The following is a 13,746-nucleotide window of genomic DNA, read 5'->3' on the forward strand; positions in this document are numbered from 1 at the left end:
ATATGTAAAGAGTAATAGAAAATAGAATTTAAAATACTTATAAAATAAAAGAAGAGAAAGAATTGTAGTAGAAATATAAAGAGAAGAGTATTTGATTGTAACATAAAGAGAGAAGTGATTTTATTATTACTTGCTTGTGTTCTGTACGTAAGGTTATGAAGCCTTATTTATAGCTTCACAAATTCAACTTTCATTAAAGTTGGTCTACATAATAAACTCAACTTTCTCTCTTGAAAATTTCAGCCGCTCGTATCATAAATGGGCATCCATCTGTTATTCTTATCACAACAAATTCTTACTGTTTTTAAATAATTTATTTTGGTTACTAAATATTTCTAATATTCTTAAAACAATACATACATAGGATTTAGTTCAATTTCTTAACAATTTAACTACTCAGAATTTATAAATCTTTGAGTTGAGTTGAATAAAATTTGAATTTAGACAAACTTAACTCATTGATTTGATTATGTATTTATTATTTATTTCATAATTTTAATTTATTATATTATTACAAATATATGTGATTTTATAAGTAATAATTAGCAAACAACTTAATATATATATCAAGAGACTTAATTTATATCTAAATTGAAAGAGAACGTAAACTTTTAATACATCAAATTTGAGCTATAAAATTAGGCTTGACTATTTAAACACGGAATTACAAGTCAACCTCAATTTTCATAAATTAGGATTGAACTTGCACAAATTCGATTCAATTTGGTGTATGTCACTACCATTTCCAAATTGGTAAACATTTCAATTTTGGAATATATTGGGATTTGTTTTAATCTATTACCTTAATATGAGAGGTTTTTGTGCTAATGTATGTTTTTTAGAAAATTTTTTAACAAGAAAAAATAGCCTAACACTACACATGGGAAAAGGAAGAAAATAGCTGGTTATTGATAAAATTTTAGTATAATACACTGAATTTTATGATATTTTTTAAAATTTTGAGGGTGTATTGTTAATATGCAAGAGGTATTATTTCGCCCCAAAATTTTAAAAAAATACTATAAAATTCAATAATAATGTGTTACACTAATTTTTTCTTTTATATCTAAAAAATTTAGTCAAAAATAACAACACATAAACAAAATTATATAGTAAACCAAAAAATGAAGAGTTGAAGAAAAGAGTCAAAATAAGAAGCAAGAGAGTAAAAAAATGGCACTATACTGTGGATGTGGAAAGCAAATAGTATTGGAAGATCAGTTATTTCACAGTTTCTGAAGAAAGCAAATAGTGTTGTTTCGTTCGCAGTTAGAAAAGCATATAAATAGTAAATAAAGTTCCCAAGATTACGTATCCTCGCAGAGCTTTTGTTATGATATTGATAGTTTATTTTTAGCTTATAAAGGTCGCAGATGTGGTTGAAGAAGTGATTGATAATTGATTGTACCCAACATAGGACCCGTGAGCCCATATCCCTTTGCATATCATCACCCTCTTCCTATATTTTTATTTTATAAACAATGGTAACAATATTAATCATAGTGTGACGTGAAACTAGATATGATACTTTCGATGATGCCCACATATTAAATAATACCTTTAAACTATCATATATTAGGGGCCCATAGAGCACACCATTATACAAACTACTTACTACTATTTTATCTATAGGTTAACACTGTATGTTGTGAGAACATTTGTATGGAGATCTTAATCGCATTTTCTTAAGCACTATTTCCCATGCCAACCGTGTCTATTTTGGGTCATGTGCAACTAAGTAGATCCAAGTCAAACAAATTCCAACTTAGATAAAGTATAGGATAATAATAATTATATTCGGATACATGTCATAATATACTCACCAAAAATTACGTGCAGTAATATTATTAATATTTCAACATTTTATATCCAATAATTACTTTAAAATTTTAATACTCTCTTAACATTTGATTTTCATATATTGTTAATATAAATGTTCACATCCAAGTATTGTTATCCCATTAAATTACTTTTTGAGTTTTGAAACATTAATCACAAAGGTTGCATAAATCATGATATTTTGGTTAGTTGATAGTAGTGTCTATTAATTTATAGTGAGTTTCTCAAAATGACTATTTATGTGTATATAATTTTTTCTTTTATGAAAATAGTTCATCAATATCTTATAGTAAAATTCAAAATTTCAATTATCTAAGATTGAAAGTTGCAACTGTTTTTTTATTTTTTTTTTCTTTCTATAATTGATATAAATATTTGTTCATATTTGTATTATCTTGTAGGGTGGTCCTTTTATTTAATTTTACTTGGAGTCGGTGGCTTTTAACATAAAAGACCCATTACTTTTGGGTCATGCGAAGTTTCCACCATTCCCGTACCTAAGGGTAAAACCATAAAAACATTCGCCGTTGCCGGGGATCGAACCCGGGTCACCCGCGTGACAGGCGGGAATACTCACCACTATACTTCAACGACTTTAGTGATTGTACGGTTGTTATACAAATTATTTCATACAGTTGGAATAAAATGGTTTTGAAAGGACAAAAGTCATTATTAAGCTTTGAGAAGAAAGTGAGTTCTTCACATGCTCAATATACTATATGGCTATGTAGAGTTAGATGAATGACACTTTATCTTGCCGAAACCCCCTCTCAAGAATATGATTTCCCAAAATCTGGAGGCTCTACATCTTTTGCTGAAGAAGGTAGAGTGCATTTTGCCTTCATGAATAATTTGTTGACCACTCCATGTTATGTGCTTTTTTGAGATTTACATTAGTCATAACTGAATTATGGGGCAATTCCACATTATTTTGAACTTTCGTTTGATTTTTTTATTTGTTAAAATGTTGATATATTAATGATTTTACTATTACACGTGTTAAGTATTTATCTCAATCTGTATTTGATCAGAGAACAGTGAAAATTTTATTTAATTTACACCCTCAGTCACAAGAAAATCAAAGTTCAAAGTATTTCAATATTAGATAGGTCCAAAATAGAAATGCAGAAGAACATTGTGACATTCAAGGAACAATTGACAACAAATCCATATCTAAACGTTACAGTTATCTGAGTCTTATGTTGTGGCTTCTTACAAACTGAAACCACCAAGGTTCACTACTTGAGAGGGGAGTAAGGGGATCTTTTTTTTTGGGGGGAAGATTGATTGTTTCAAATTTCAATCACAGCTTGTAAAGAAAATTGAATGAGACTGATAAAAACCCAATATTGTGGGTGGTTGGAGTCTTCATTGATCAGGGTCAGCATTATGCCATCCCTTTGTGCATGGAGGAATACTCATAAACTCATCAAATTCTTTCACGTGAATGTCACAGCACTTCCACTGCAAAAACAATGACACAAAAAAAAGTTAGTAGTGTTTTTTTAAGAAACTCATCACAACTACAAGCATTAGAAATTTAGAATATGGAATATTCAATACCCACCCCTCTCATCCGGTCGTGAAACACCGCGGGGCCAGGATGGTAGCTGCAAGCAGTCTCATGATTATCCTTCTCCTTGAAAGTTTGGCCGCACCCTTTATTTTTACACGCTTGGGGCTCGTTTATATCGACTATCTTCTTAGGATCCTTTGGATCCTGAACACTTGAATTGGTCTCAGCGCAGACATGTCCGGCAACACTTCCAGGGTTGTCTCCAACAGTATTTACAGGTTTGACTTGTGAACCTAAAACAGGAGAAAGACAAGTAAAATGTAGGATAGCAAACATGATATAGGGATTGCTTAAGACACTGCCATGAGCAGAGAATTAAGAGTACCATGATCTGAGCAAAAGAATCCCTGCCGACACCTAGAACAAGAGTCCTTTGCCGATGCATTGGTTGAAGGAGCTGCAGTTGGAGCAGCCACAGTAGCCTTCTTAACCGGTGCAATCACTTGCTTTTCGGATGTATGTTTTCCGGTCTTACATCTTGATTAATATGGGAAAAAAATTAATCAACAAATTCAGGGGATTTTTATTTTTATTTTTATTTTTTTAAAAGAAAGTTATTATTTTCTCTTATTCCATTGATGTTGATAATAGCAAAACAATCTACTTCTTCACTAGCATCCTTGAAAACTTATCTGGAACTTCTGGTTTATTCTCATTCCAGAATGCAAGATATTATAATCCGGCGGACATAAATTTAACACGAAAAGCATATCAAATACATGTAATTTCATAAAGCAAATCAACACATGAAGAAGTGGCAAACGAAGTCTATATTATCTATTGCAAAGAATCACCAAGCAACATTAGATCACCCAATAACATTATCATATTTTTACTCAAATATGGCAAACTCTTGTAAACTGACTAGTTGACTGCAGTTCAAATCTTTATAGATTCAGACATAGTTGACTAGAGAAAAAGAGCAGAGACAATAACTCACCCTGGAATTTCCAAAAACAGGCTGAAATCATGACTTCTTTTCTTGCAACAGCTCCATTCTTTCATCCCATCATGAAAGATTGGCTGGAAAACAAAATGGAAGCATAATCAATTGCAGAACTGATAAATAGTCATTAAAAAAGCTAGAAAGTGCCATGAATAAATAAATTAAAAGGCGCTGACTTACTCCCTGAAGAAATGAAGTTTGCCCATCAATAAGCGCAAGTCCCAAACATGCCAAATGGAAAGTGAATCGGTAAAATATCATAAAAAATAACTGTCATAATGATATCAACACACGATATTACATTGGATATAAAGTTTCACTTAGTTCACGGGTGAGTTATATTATCAAAGCTCATCAAACAATGATTTACACACAAAAAGGGAAGAAAAAAATTGAGGGTCCAAAGACCAACACTTACATTTTTTCCCCAGGTTAAATAGTTGGACGCGGTATTGGTTTTATTTTAAATATACAAGACAAAACATAAATTTCGAATTCAAGCAAAATAATAGCAATGACCTTTATTCAAGTTTCTGACAGCTACAACAATCTTAGAACCACTTTTAAGACAATAGAAGAAGAGTTTTCTGCAAGAGCTGCATATTCTTCAATTCATATTGTTGACTATATACACATAATTGTCTATGCCAGTAGGTGTATATACTGCATATCAAGGCTAACTTTCATATGCAAGTGGCTACAGCAGCATTCCTTTCATGGGCATAGGATGACCAAGAAATCATAGAACCAAGCTACAAGATCATCAATAAAATCGAAAGATAGGATTTGCACCCATTATATCAAGGATGGAAAAACCTACCATAACTCTTGTTCTAAACACCTCCCGGGTAAATGATAATTGGAACTTCGGAAGTTCGGAAATCTCCTAAATTCTTGCCCAACAATATGCACTAAATGAATCGAAAACCCGGACATTTTATCTTTTCCAATAAAAACTTCCTATATTGTAAACCTTAATTGCCAAAGCCCCTTTACATTTGAGCTTTTGAATGAAAGAACTAGAAGACACAGTATGTTGAATCACAGCACCTGAAACGATTCAATCACATAATTTCCATGAAAGGGAGCAGCTTTTACAACATTTTATGATCCCGTGGATCCTGGGACAAATTACTAACAGTGCTCATAATTCAATGCCCGGAAAAAAGGACACTCAACTCTTCAAGCTTAACTAACACATTACAAGAGCCTCCAAATGTTAGCCACAGTTTCAACAAACCAAACCATCAATCTACACACAGTAGCAACAGATTGAAACATAACAAGTGGGTGAAGAGTGCAAAGAGCTACCCAAATTTGGAAGGCAGTGCATACAAAAGAAAGTTAAGGATTGAAGTCAAAAGGGTCAATGCGAAAAGGGGGAACATGAATAATAAAGTGATAAAGGATGAAACTTGATCATGTAATTGAGAGAGAGAGAGAGAGAACAGACAGAATCATGATATCGACAGGAACCGTCAGGGTTATCGTCGTCGGAGAAGATGGCGTCACAACCAATCCTCTGGCAGCGAACTTTGCCGGTCTGCGCCATCCCTCAAACACTCAAAAGCTAAAGCACTCACAAATCTGTGTTGGTATCTATCAAATGAATTTCGAGAACTCTCACTTTCAGCTTCAGGAATGAAGTGGAATCCGACACAAACAAGATCTTTTTTCACTTTTCATTTTTCAACTAGCAGTAGCATTACCTAATCTTAGTATTTTCAATATTTTTTTTTAACACAACTCTAGCTAAATCTCAAACGGGTTGGGCCTCTTTTTTTTCTTTAATGGCTAGAGGGAGGACAAAGAGATGGGAATCTTACAGATTCCAGTTTGGATAATTTGGACCTTAGGCCCGTTAATATACAAAAACAAAAACTTTTAATCAAGATTTTTTTTTTTTACCAAAGATAAAAGACTCGAACCTGCGATCTCTTAATTGAGTATGGGGAGTCTATGTCATTTGAGCCATAACTCATTGACTTTTTAATCAAAATTCTTAGACATATAATTTTCGGCAAATGCATACATCTAAGTAAATGATTTTAGAATATTTTTTACATTTTTTTCTCAAAGATAGTAGGTTATTTTATTTCAAATGAAAGAAAATATTTTGTCCAAAATTCAGGACTACACAAAAGAAAGTGGGGTTCTCCCATCCTTTGCTTAAACATTAGCGAGACACAAAAAAAAAATGAAACTAAGAAAAAAATAAAGTTGAAATTAAGTTAGGACTAAGGCCTCACTAGTTTTTTTAATTGACTGCCAAATCACTTTTGAATAATTATCATCCTCTTTATTACCTCTAGATGTTTCTATAGAGTTATTTTTTTGTCCCTTTGACACTCAAACTGGCAAAATTATCTATCAACCAGTTCGGATTGGCTTTTTTCTCGGTTGGGGAGTGCTTGAGTTTGAATTATTGAAGCTGGAGTTATCACCAGTTCCTCCACATTCGATCCTCTTGACCACTTGATCTGCTTTGACCCACTCGCCAATATGATCCTGTTTAATAGCGCCCACTGATAAATCCTCCATGAATTTAGAACAATGTTTGGAATTATGTCCTAAATGAGCATAGTAGGTACAAAAAATTCCAATCCTCTCGTATCGCAATCAAATTTTCAACACCTTACCATTCATTTCATCCATACAAATGCTGTCTTTCACCCTTTATCACCATCCTGCCAATCTTTGGTCTTGAGAATTTGATATTCTCTTCTACGAACAGAGAAAAAACCAATGTCTATCCCCTCTCCAATTTTTTCCCCAAGTATTTTTTCAACGTGAATAGTTTTGAACTGCTTAGACAAACCCCATAATTGGATCCAAATTGAAAAACAAGTAACGCTTTTCTGTTCCTGTTCATCCGATTCAACCTATCTTCTCACATGCAAGATATAATTCTTAAAGAGTTAAGGGGATTCTTTTTCAATTATGAGAACATCAAAATCATTCTCAAAGAATAATTGAAATTTATTAGGACCTATCTCAATCAATCGGAACCCCTCCGATTTACTCCATATCGCCCTTAGGGCATTGTCCATTGTGCCAATCGAAAACACCTTATCTGCAAAGAGTCTCTCCGAGAGACTCTTAATACAAGCCTCTAACCCCTGAGAATAATCTTTTGTCTCCAATACTACAATATCCTCCTCATCCTCCTCACTACCTAGATCAATTTTAGAGTTTCTCTCTTCACCGAAATTTATATTGGATTGAGAATGTTAATTGAGGAGAAGTTGATTATAAGGTAATGAGAATTAGGAATACAAATTGTTGTGATCGAAGAAGATAAAAATAAAAAAGTAAAAAAGAGATGGAAATATCAAAACTCTAAATAGAACACTGATAAAACCTAATAAAACCTAAAAGAGCACTAAATATTTTAAGGTTATTATATATATAAATTACAAACTCTATTGTATCAACGTACAATATTCTTTACGTTGTGATCTGTTAATACGTTAAAATTAATTTTATAAAAAAAATTTTCAAATATGAAATGATAAATTCGTTTTTTATTATTTTTAAGACAAATAATTAATTTTCCGTACAAAGAAAATAGTGGACTAATATATACGAAAAAAAGCTAATCATTTATTAATACATATACTGTTTCTAATAATTAGTGTATAATAATACAGTTAAAAGTTAAAACATAAAATAAAATTTTTCTAAATTCACTCAATTACTAACATTTAAAAATATTTATGTTTTGTGGTTTTGGCTTTCCTTTTTGCAATGTTGACTCACCTACCAAGAAAAAGAAAGAGATGTGTGCGAATGACGTGTGTCGCCAACTAACCATACAATAGAATAGAGGTTAGAGAGAGTGTGTTCTCCACAGGTTAAGGAACACACACATACCATCCTTGTCTTCCATCTTCTCCTTCTACTTGGACAATGGAATCCGTTTTAAGCTTCAACAAGATGATAATGAAGCCACTGGCACCGAAGGGGTTTGCTGAGAGCAACATAGCAGCAAGGAAGAAGAGTCGCATGGCGGTGGTTGTGAAAGCAGAGGGTGCGGGTGTTGGTGTTGGAATCAACCCTGATATCAGGAAGACTGAGGAGAAGGTTGTGGACTCTGTTGTTGTCTCTGAACTCTCTAAACCCCTCACTCCCTATTGCAGGTACTATCCTTCTGCCTTTATAATTTGAGGAGTCCTAGAGGGCAGCACTTTTGTTAAATTCTAGCCAGCACTTAACCATCAAAAGGAAATTGAATGATTCTACACCATTAAATGCAATCTCACACTTTTAAAAACATTATTAATGACTAATTGATGGCTAAAAACCACAAAATCTACTGACTCATAGACTTTCTCTTATAATTCATATAATTTCAAACATGAACAAGGTTTAGGGATGACATGTCATTAAGGAATATATATACAATTATATCACTGAGTACATACAGCTGATAATATATGCTTGATTCATGAATCTTGATTAATTTTGAGGTGGCATGAGAAGTGATGAAATTTGAACATGCTCCATGTGGAAGAATTGTCTTAATTACTCTCAAGTCCTTATTGCAAGTTCATGCCAAGAAACTCCTTGTTTGACATACTAAGTTTGAAAATTATTGTTTGGAAAGTAAAGCTACCATAATACATATTGGCGTGTCTAGTAGAGAGTCTTCAATTTTTTAGGTGCATCATGTTTAAGTTTCTAAAGTGTTGATATTGTGGGTGCAGATGTTGGAGATCAGGAACTTTTCCTCTGTGCGACGGAAGCCATGTAAAGCATAACAAGGCCACTGGGGATAACGTTGGACCTCTGCTTCTGAAAAAGTAGACAATCTTAGTATTTGCTTTGATTTCAGCTTGGTCATTACCACTTAAAAATAAAACTACTTTTTGTGTGTATCAGACTTGACTTTTCAATGCAGCAAATAAAAGGTGGCTTCCCTATTAGTTAATTAGTTTGTCCAATATTGACATATTAGTCTTAGCTGCGGTGCTCTTTACACCTACCTCATATTTCAATATCGCTAAGATAATTTAATAGTATAAAATCCTATTTTGGAATTTAATGTTGATTCATCCAATTACACATAACGCTGATTGCACAAGATTAAACTCTTTCTTGCGCAAGTTTAGAGCATTGTCCATGATTTTGCTTTGGACTCCAAAATCTAAAACATAACGTCGACAGCAGGGTTCGAACCTGCGCGATTGAATGCATTATTTTTACAAATATACTAAATGTATTTATATTTATATTTATATTATTTATAAACAACGTTATGCTTGCATTATGCACTTCAAATTTGAAAACTAAAAATACAACCAATCATCTTGTGTGGGGAAACGTTGATCAGTGTTTCTCAAACAACTGAACAAGGAAGATTCAATTATTCAGAATTTCAAATGCCTATAATAATATATGTTGGGGGAATTTGAATATTTGAGCGTAGGAAATTGTCGGCAAGCGGCTATGGTGGGGACAGGTGTCCCCCGTTCCGTTGATCCAAAGCTTGGCACCGTTTGTTCATATACACACGCTTAGGAGAGTTACAACAATTTCCAGCTATCATCTTAACAGATGTATATGTGTGTGTGCACCTTGTTTGGATTTCTAGCGCCATCACACTAATCAAGTTTTTCAGTTTTTCTTTCCAAAATATGTAATAATGATGACATTGGATTGCTGGATCTGTGGCATTACTTTACTTTATTAGTCAGAAATGATCAGCGCCAGCTTTCATCATCATTTCATCATCTATCATTCAAGTTCCACAATTTTTCTTTTGGTCAATTTTATGGTATTTTTTATTTGGTATCTAACTTTTACTTAAATTAGTTTTTATAATAATTTTTAAATATTTAAAATTTTTTAATTTTTATACTTTTAAATTTAAAATTAATTATTTAATCTATTTTAACAATTAGGTAATACTAATATCTTTTAGACACTATAGCAAACATCTTTTCTTTTTTATTGTGGTCAACTGCTAAGTGGCCGAAAAAAACCGTGAATAAATTGTAAGTACTAAGTATACTAAGTATTTTTTGAATTTATATATTCTGTGAAAAAATTTAATTTATACAATATATTACAAATAATTGATTTTTTATACATAATTAACATAATTAACTTAGAATTGATAGAAATATATATAGTGTGGTGATCCATGCACAGTTGTACTAATTATGATTTTATTAATTTCCAAGTGACAAAGTAAAATCCAGAGGAGGCGTATGCGTAGGTGTTTATAGGTAATTTGGATTTAAATGAAATTCTTCCTGGTTTTGACGATAATTGGTTTGGCCAAAGTTGTAAAGGTCATTTAATTTTGATATAAGTGCTTGCGCAATTCATCATGCACCATAAATTATCTATATGCACGAGTAGTAAGATCTATTTTGTAACATTAATTAATCTACTATGTTAGCTGCTAGACCAAATAAAAGTTGATAACCCCATGTTTTTGTTACTCACAAATCACAATCTACTAAGTACTAACTTCCCAACAACTCGGGCATGATATATATGTGTAACTAAACTAATTCCACTAACTGTAACTAACGCGAGCTAACTAGTTATTACAACATATGATATTTGAATATATGTCTCTCTATGACTACGAGCTGAAGCGTTGACCTGGGTGATATGTAGCATATATACGAATTATGGTACCATGCAAATTTGCTCATTACCATAGCTTATAGTACAATTAATAACTGGTTGAAACTTCTTATTTAACTGGTTGATTCCAAACATACAAAGAAAAAACACGGACCGGTCTTGGTAATTTCTGACAACATAAGCCGGCAGGGTGGATCTAGCAGCTAGTACGACCGTGCCCTTTTAACAGAAATAATAATGTTAGAAAGACAGGAAAAAAAAATAAATTTATTTTATTTTGTATTTATTAATTCTAATAATAATTAATAAATATTAAATAATATAAATTTTAATTATTTATACTTAATTTTCCATGTGTTATATGTTATTTTCTAAGATAAAATGACATGATCCACAGAAAAAAAAAAAAACCCTTCATCCTTCAAAATCAAACAAAATTATAGTTCAAAACTAATTAGTAATTACTTACCATTTTGCTTAACTTACGGATGGATTTTGAACTTTTGCTCTTTGATGCACAACTCTTTCCTTGAAAATCTATTTTGACCGCTAAACGAAGTGTTAGACTTTTTCTACATTTATCATATCAAATAATGGCAGGAGTACTTGATAATATTTCTATTGAAATTTAAAAGGGTCTTGTAAAAAAACGTATCAACTAATTAACCAAATTCTTTTATGAAATTTTAAGGTTAAAGAAGATATTTAATGAGTGGAAAAAGAGTATTTTAGTACATATCTACAAAAATAAAGAGGATATTTAAAGTTACGAAAACTATAGAGGAATCAAATTCATGAGCTATACTATTGTTATGGGAAAGGGTGATAGAACGGAGGTTGAAAAAAGAGACATAAGTAACAGATAACTAATTTGGATTTATGCCAGACAGATCTACTATCAAAGCGATATACCTGCTAAGAAGGATGATGGAAAGGTATCATAGTAATAAAAGAGATCTACATACAGTGTTTATTAATTTGGAAAAAGCGTATGATAGGGTGCTAAGGGAGGTCTTATGGAAAGATTTAGAAAAGAGAAGAGCAAGGATCACATATATTCGTGCAATTAAACACATGTATGATGGGCCACAACTAGTGTGAAGACTCAAGGTGGTGTGACAGAAGAATTTTCTATTGGTATAGGATTACACCAAGGATCATCCTTAAGTTCATACCTTTTCACATTAGTCTTGGAAATACTCACAGAGCACGTTCAAGAGCCCGTGCCATGGTGCATGTTTTTTGCTGATGATATCGTCCTTATGGGAGAGTCAATGGAAGACCTAAATAAGAAGCTAGACTTATTGAGAGAAGCTCTAGAAGTGTATGGTTTGTGCATAAGCCGTAGCAAGACGGAATATATGAAATGTAAGTTCAGTATGAGAAGGAAAAACCCTAATATAGATGTGAAGATTGGAGAAAATATCCTACCAAAAGTTAAAAGTTTTAAGTATCTTGGGTGCATCATATAGGATAACAGAGAGATTGAATAGGATGTAAATCATAGGATCCAAGCAGGTTGGTCAAAATGGCGGAGTGCATCTGGTTTTATATGCGACAAAAAAATGCCTTTAAAACTTAAAGATAAATTCTATCGCACTGCTATAAGACCGACTATGCTTTATGGGACGGAGTGTTGGGCGGCTAAAGGGGAGCACGAACATAAGTTGAGTGTGGCAGAGATGAAAATGTTGAGATGGATGAGTGGTCATACGCGATTGAATAAAATAAGGAATGAATATATAAGGAGAGAATTAGAGTAGCACTCATTGTGAAAAAGATGGTAGAATCGCATCTCAAATGGTTTGGACATGTGAGAAGAAGATTGACAGAATATTCAGTTATGAGAGTGGATGAGATGAAAGATAGATAAGAGGTGAAAGGAAGAGGAAGACCTAAGAAGACCATCCATGAATTAGTCAAATGAGATCTATATGTAATCGGTCTCTTTTTAGACATGATACGTGACAGAATTTAACAACATTATTTGATTCATGTAGTCAACCCCACATAGTGGGACAAGAGTTTGTTGCGGTTATTGTATCATATCAAATAATAGTGTGGTGCACTAGTGCTGCGCTTGGATTTCACACATCAGACAATGATCTCTACTTAAAAAATTTTAATTTACTGAAAGTGTACATTAAAGTAAAATTATTTGAATTTAATAAAAGTAAAACGACTAATAATAATTGATTATTTTAATGAAAAATGTTATGATTATTTACATTTTTTATAAATAATAGTATAAGAATTTAATTTTAATATCCAATATAAAAAAATCATACATAATCATATGATTAAATTCATGAATTTAAATATACATATTAAGAAATTAATATATTTTTTATATTTATCATATATATGAGTTGACACTTGGACATTAGTTAGTCTTTCATATCTTTTATTAAAAATATTAGCTCATATATAGTATTTTTTAAATAATAAGTTAAAAGTTAATTAATTTTTATTGATATAATAACATACAATTGATATCAGTTTAATTTTTTTTTTCACTATAAATAAATTTTGTTACCACTTTCACATTGTGAATAATCTTACTAAAAACATCACTGGCGCACTGCTACTGATAAATAATAATCACTGCCAGCAGCCCAGCAAAGCCTAATGGAATTTTTTTAAATTAGTGCATGTATCATGTATGTATTCAGTATTCACGACAAAGAGATGTATGTATTTCTATTGTATTGTAATCCCTTTTGCATAATTGGAATATAGTATGATACAACAAAATATTTTTTTATTTATGTATGAATGTAAGACA

The 13,746-nt window shown here is 32.0% G+C and overlaps 2 protein-coding genes across 2 annotated transcripts; one reads left to right on the forward strand and one right to left on the reverse strand.

Annotated features, from left to right (window-relative positions):
- On the reverse strand, positions 2,907–6,086 carry LOC107618928 (cysteine and histidine-rich domain-containing protein RAR1). The gene is made up of 6 exons (XM_016321115.2): positions 5,815–6,086; positions 4,542–4,544; positions 4,356–4,438; positions 3,741–3,892; positions 3,407–3,648; positions 2,907–3,303 (listed from the first exon to the last, which is right to left on the reverse strand). Exons 1-6 carry the CDS (start codon positions 5,911–5,913, stop codon positions 3,208–3,210), a joined length of 675 nt encoding a protein of 224 aa, XP_016176601.1. The 5' UTR covers positions 5,914–6,086; the 3' UTR covers positions 2,907–3,207.
- LOC107616557 (CDGSH iron-sulfur domain-containing protein NEET) lies at positions 8,090–9,291 on the forward strand. Its single transcript, XM_016318506.2, has 2 exons — positions 8,090–8,500; positions 9,068–9,291. The coding sequence occupies exons 1-2, from the start codon at positions 8,271–8,273 to the stop codon at positions 9,165–9,167; spliced, it is 330 nt and encodes a 109-aa protein (XP_016173992.1). The 5' UTR covers positions 8,090–8,270; the 3' UTR covers positions 9,168–9,291.

This window comes from Arachis ipaensis, chromosome B09, assembly GCF_000816755.2.
Source record: "Arachis ipaensis cultivar K30076 chromosome B09, Araip1.1, whole genome shotgun sequence".
NCBI lineage: Eukaryota > Viridiplantae > Streptophyta > Magnoliopsida > Fabales > Fabaceae > Arachis > Arachis ipaensis.

Bases quoted from the DNA above. Each gene is read 5' to 3' on its own strand.
- LOC107616557 (XM_016318506.2), top strand. From the start codon at position 8,271: ATGGAATCCGTTTTAAGCTTCAACAAGATGATAATGAAGCCACTGGCA. The intron at 8,501-9,067 runs GTACTATCCTTC...TTGTGGGTGCAG, and splicing joins CCCCTCACTCCCTATTGCAG to ATGTTGGAGATCAGGAACTT.
- LOC107618928 (XM_016321115.2), bottom strand. From the start codon at position 5,913: ATGGCGCAGACCGGCAAAGTTCGCTGCCAGAGGATTGGTTGTGACGCC. The intron at 3,893-4,355 runs GTGAGTTATTGT...ATATTAATCAAG, and splicing joins CTGTTTTTGGAAATTCCAGG to ATGTAAGACCGGAAAACATA. The intron at 3,649-3,740 runs GTACTCTTAATT...CTCCTGTTTTAG, and splicing joins ATTCTTTTGCTCAGATCATG to GTTCACAAGTCAAACCTGTA.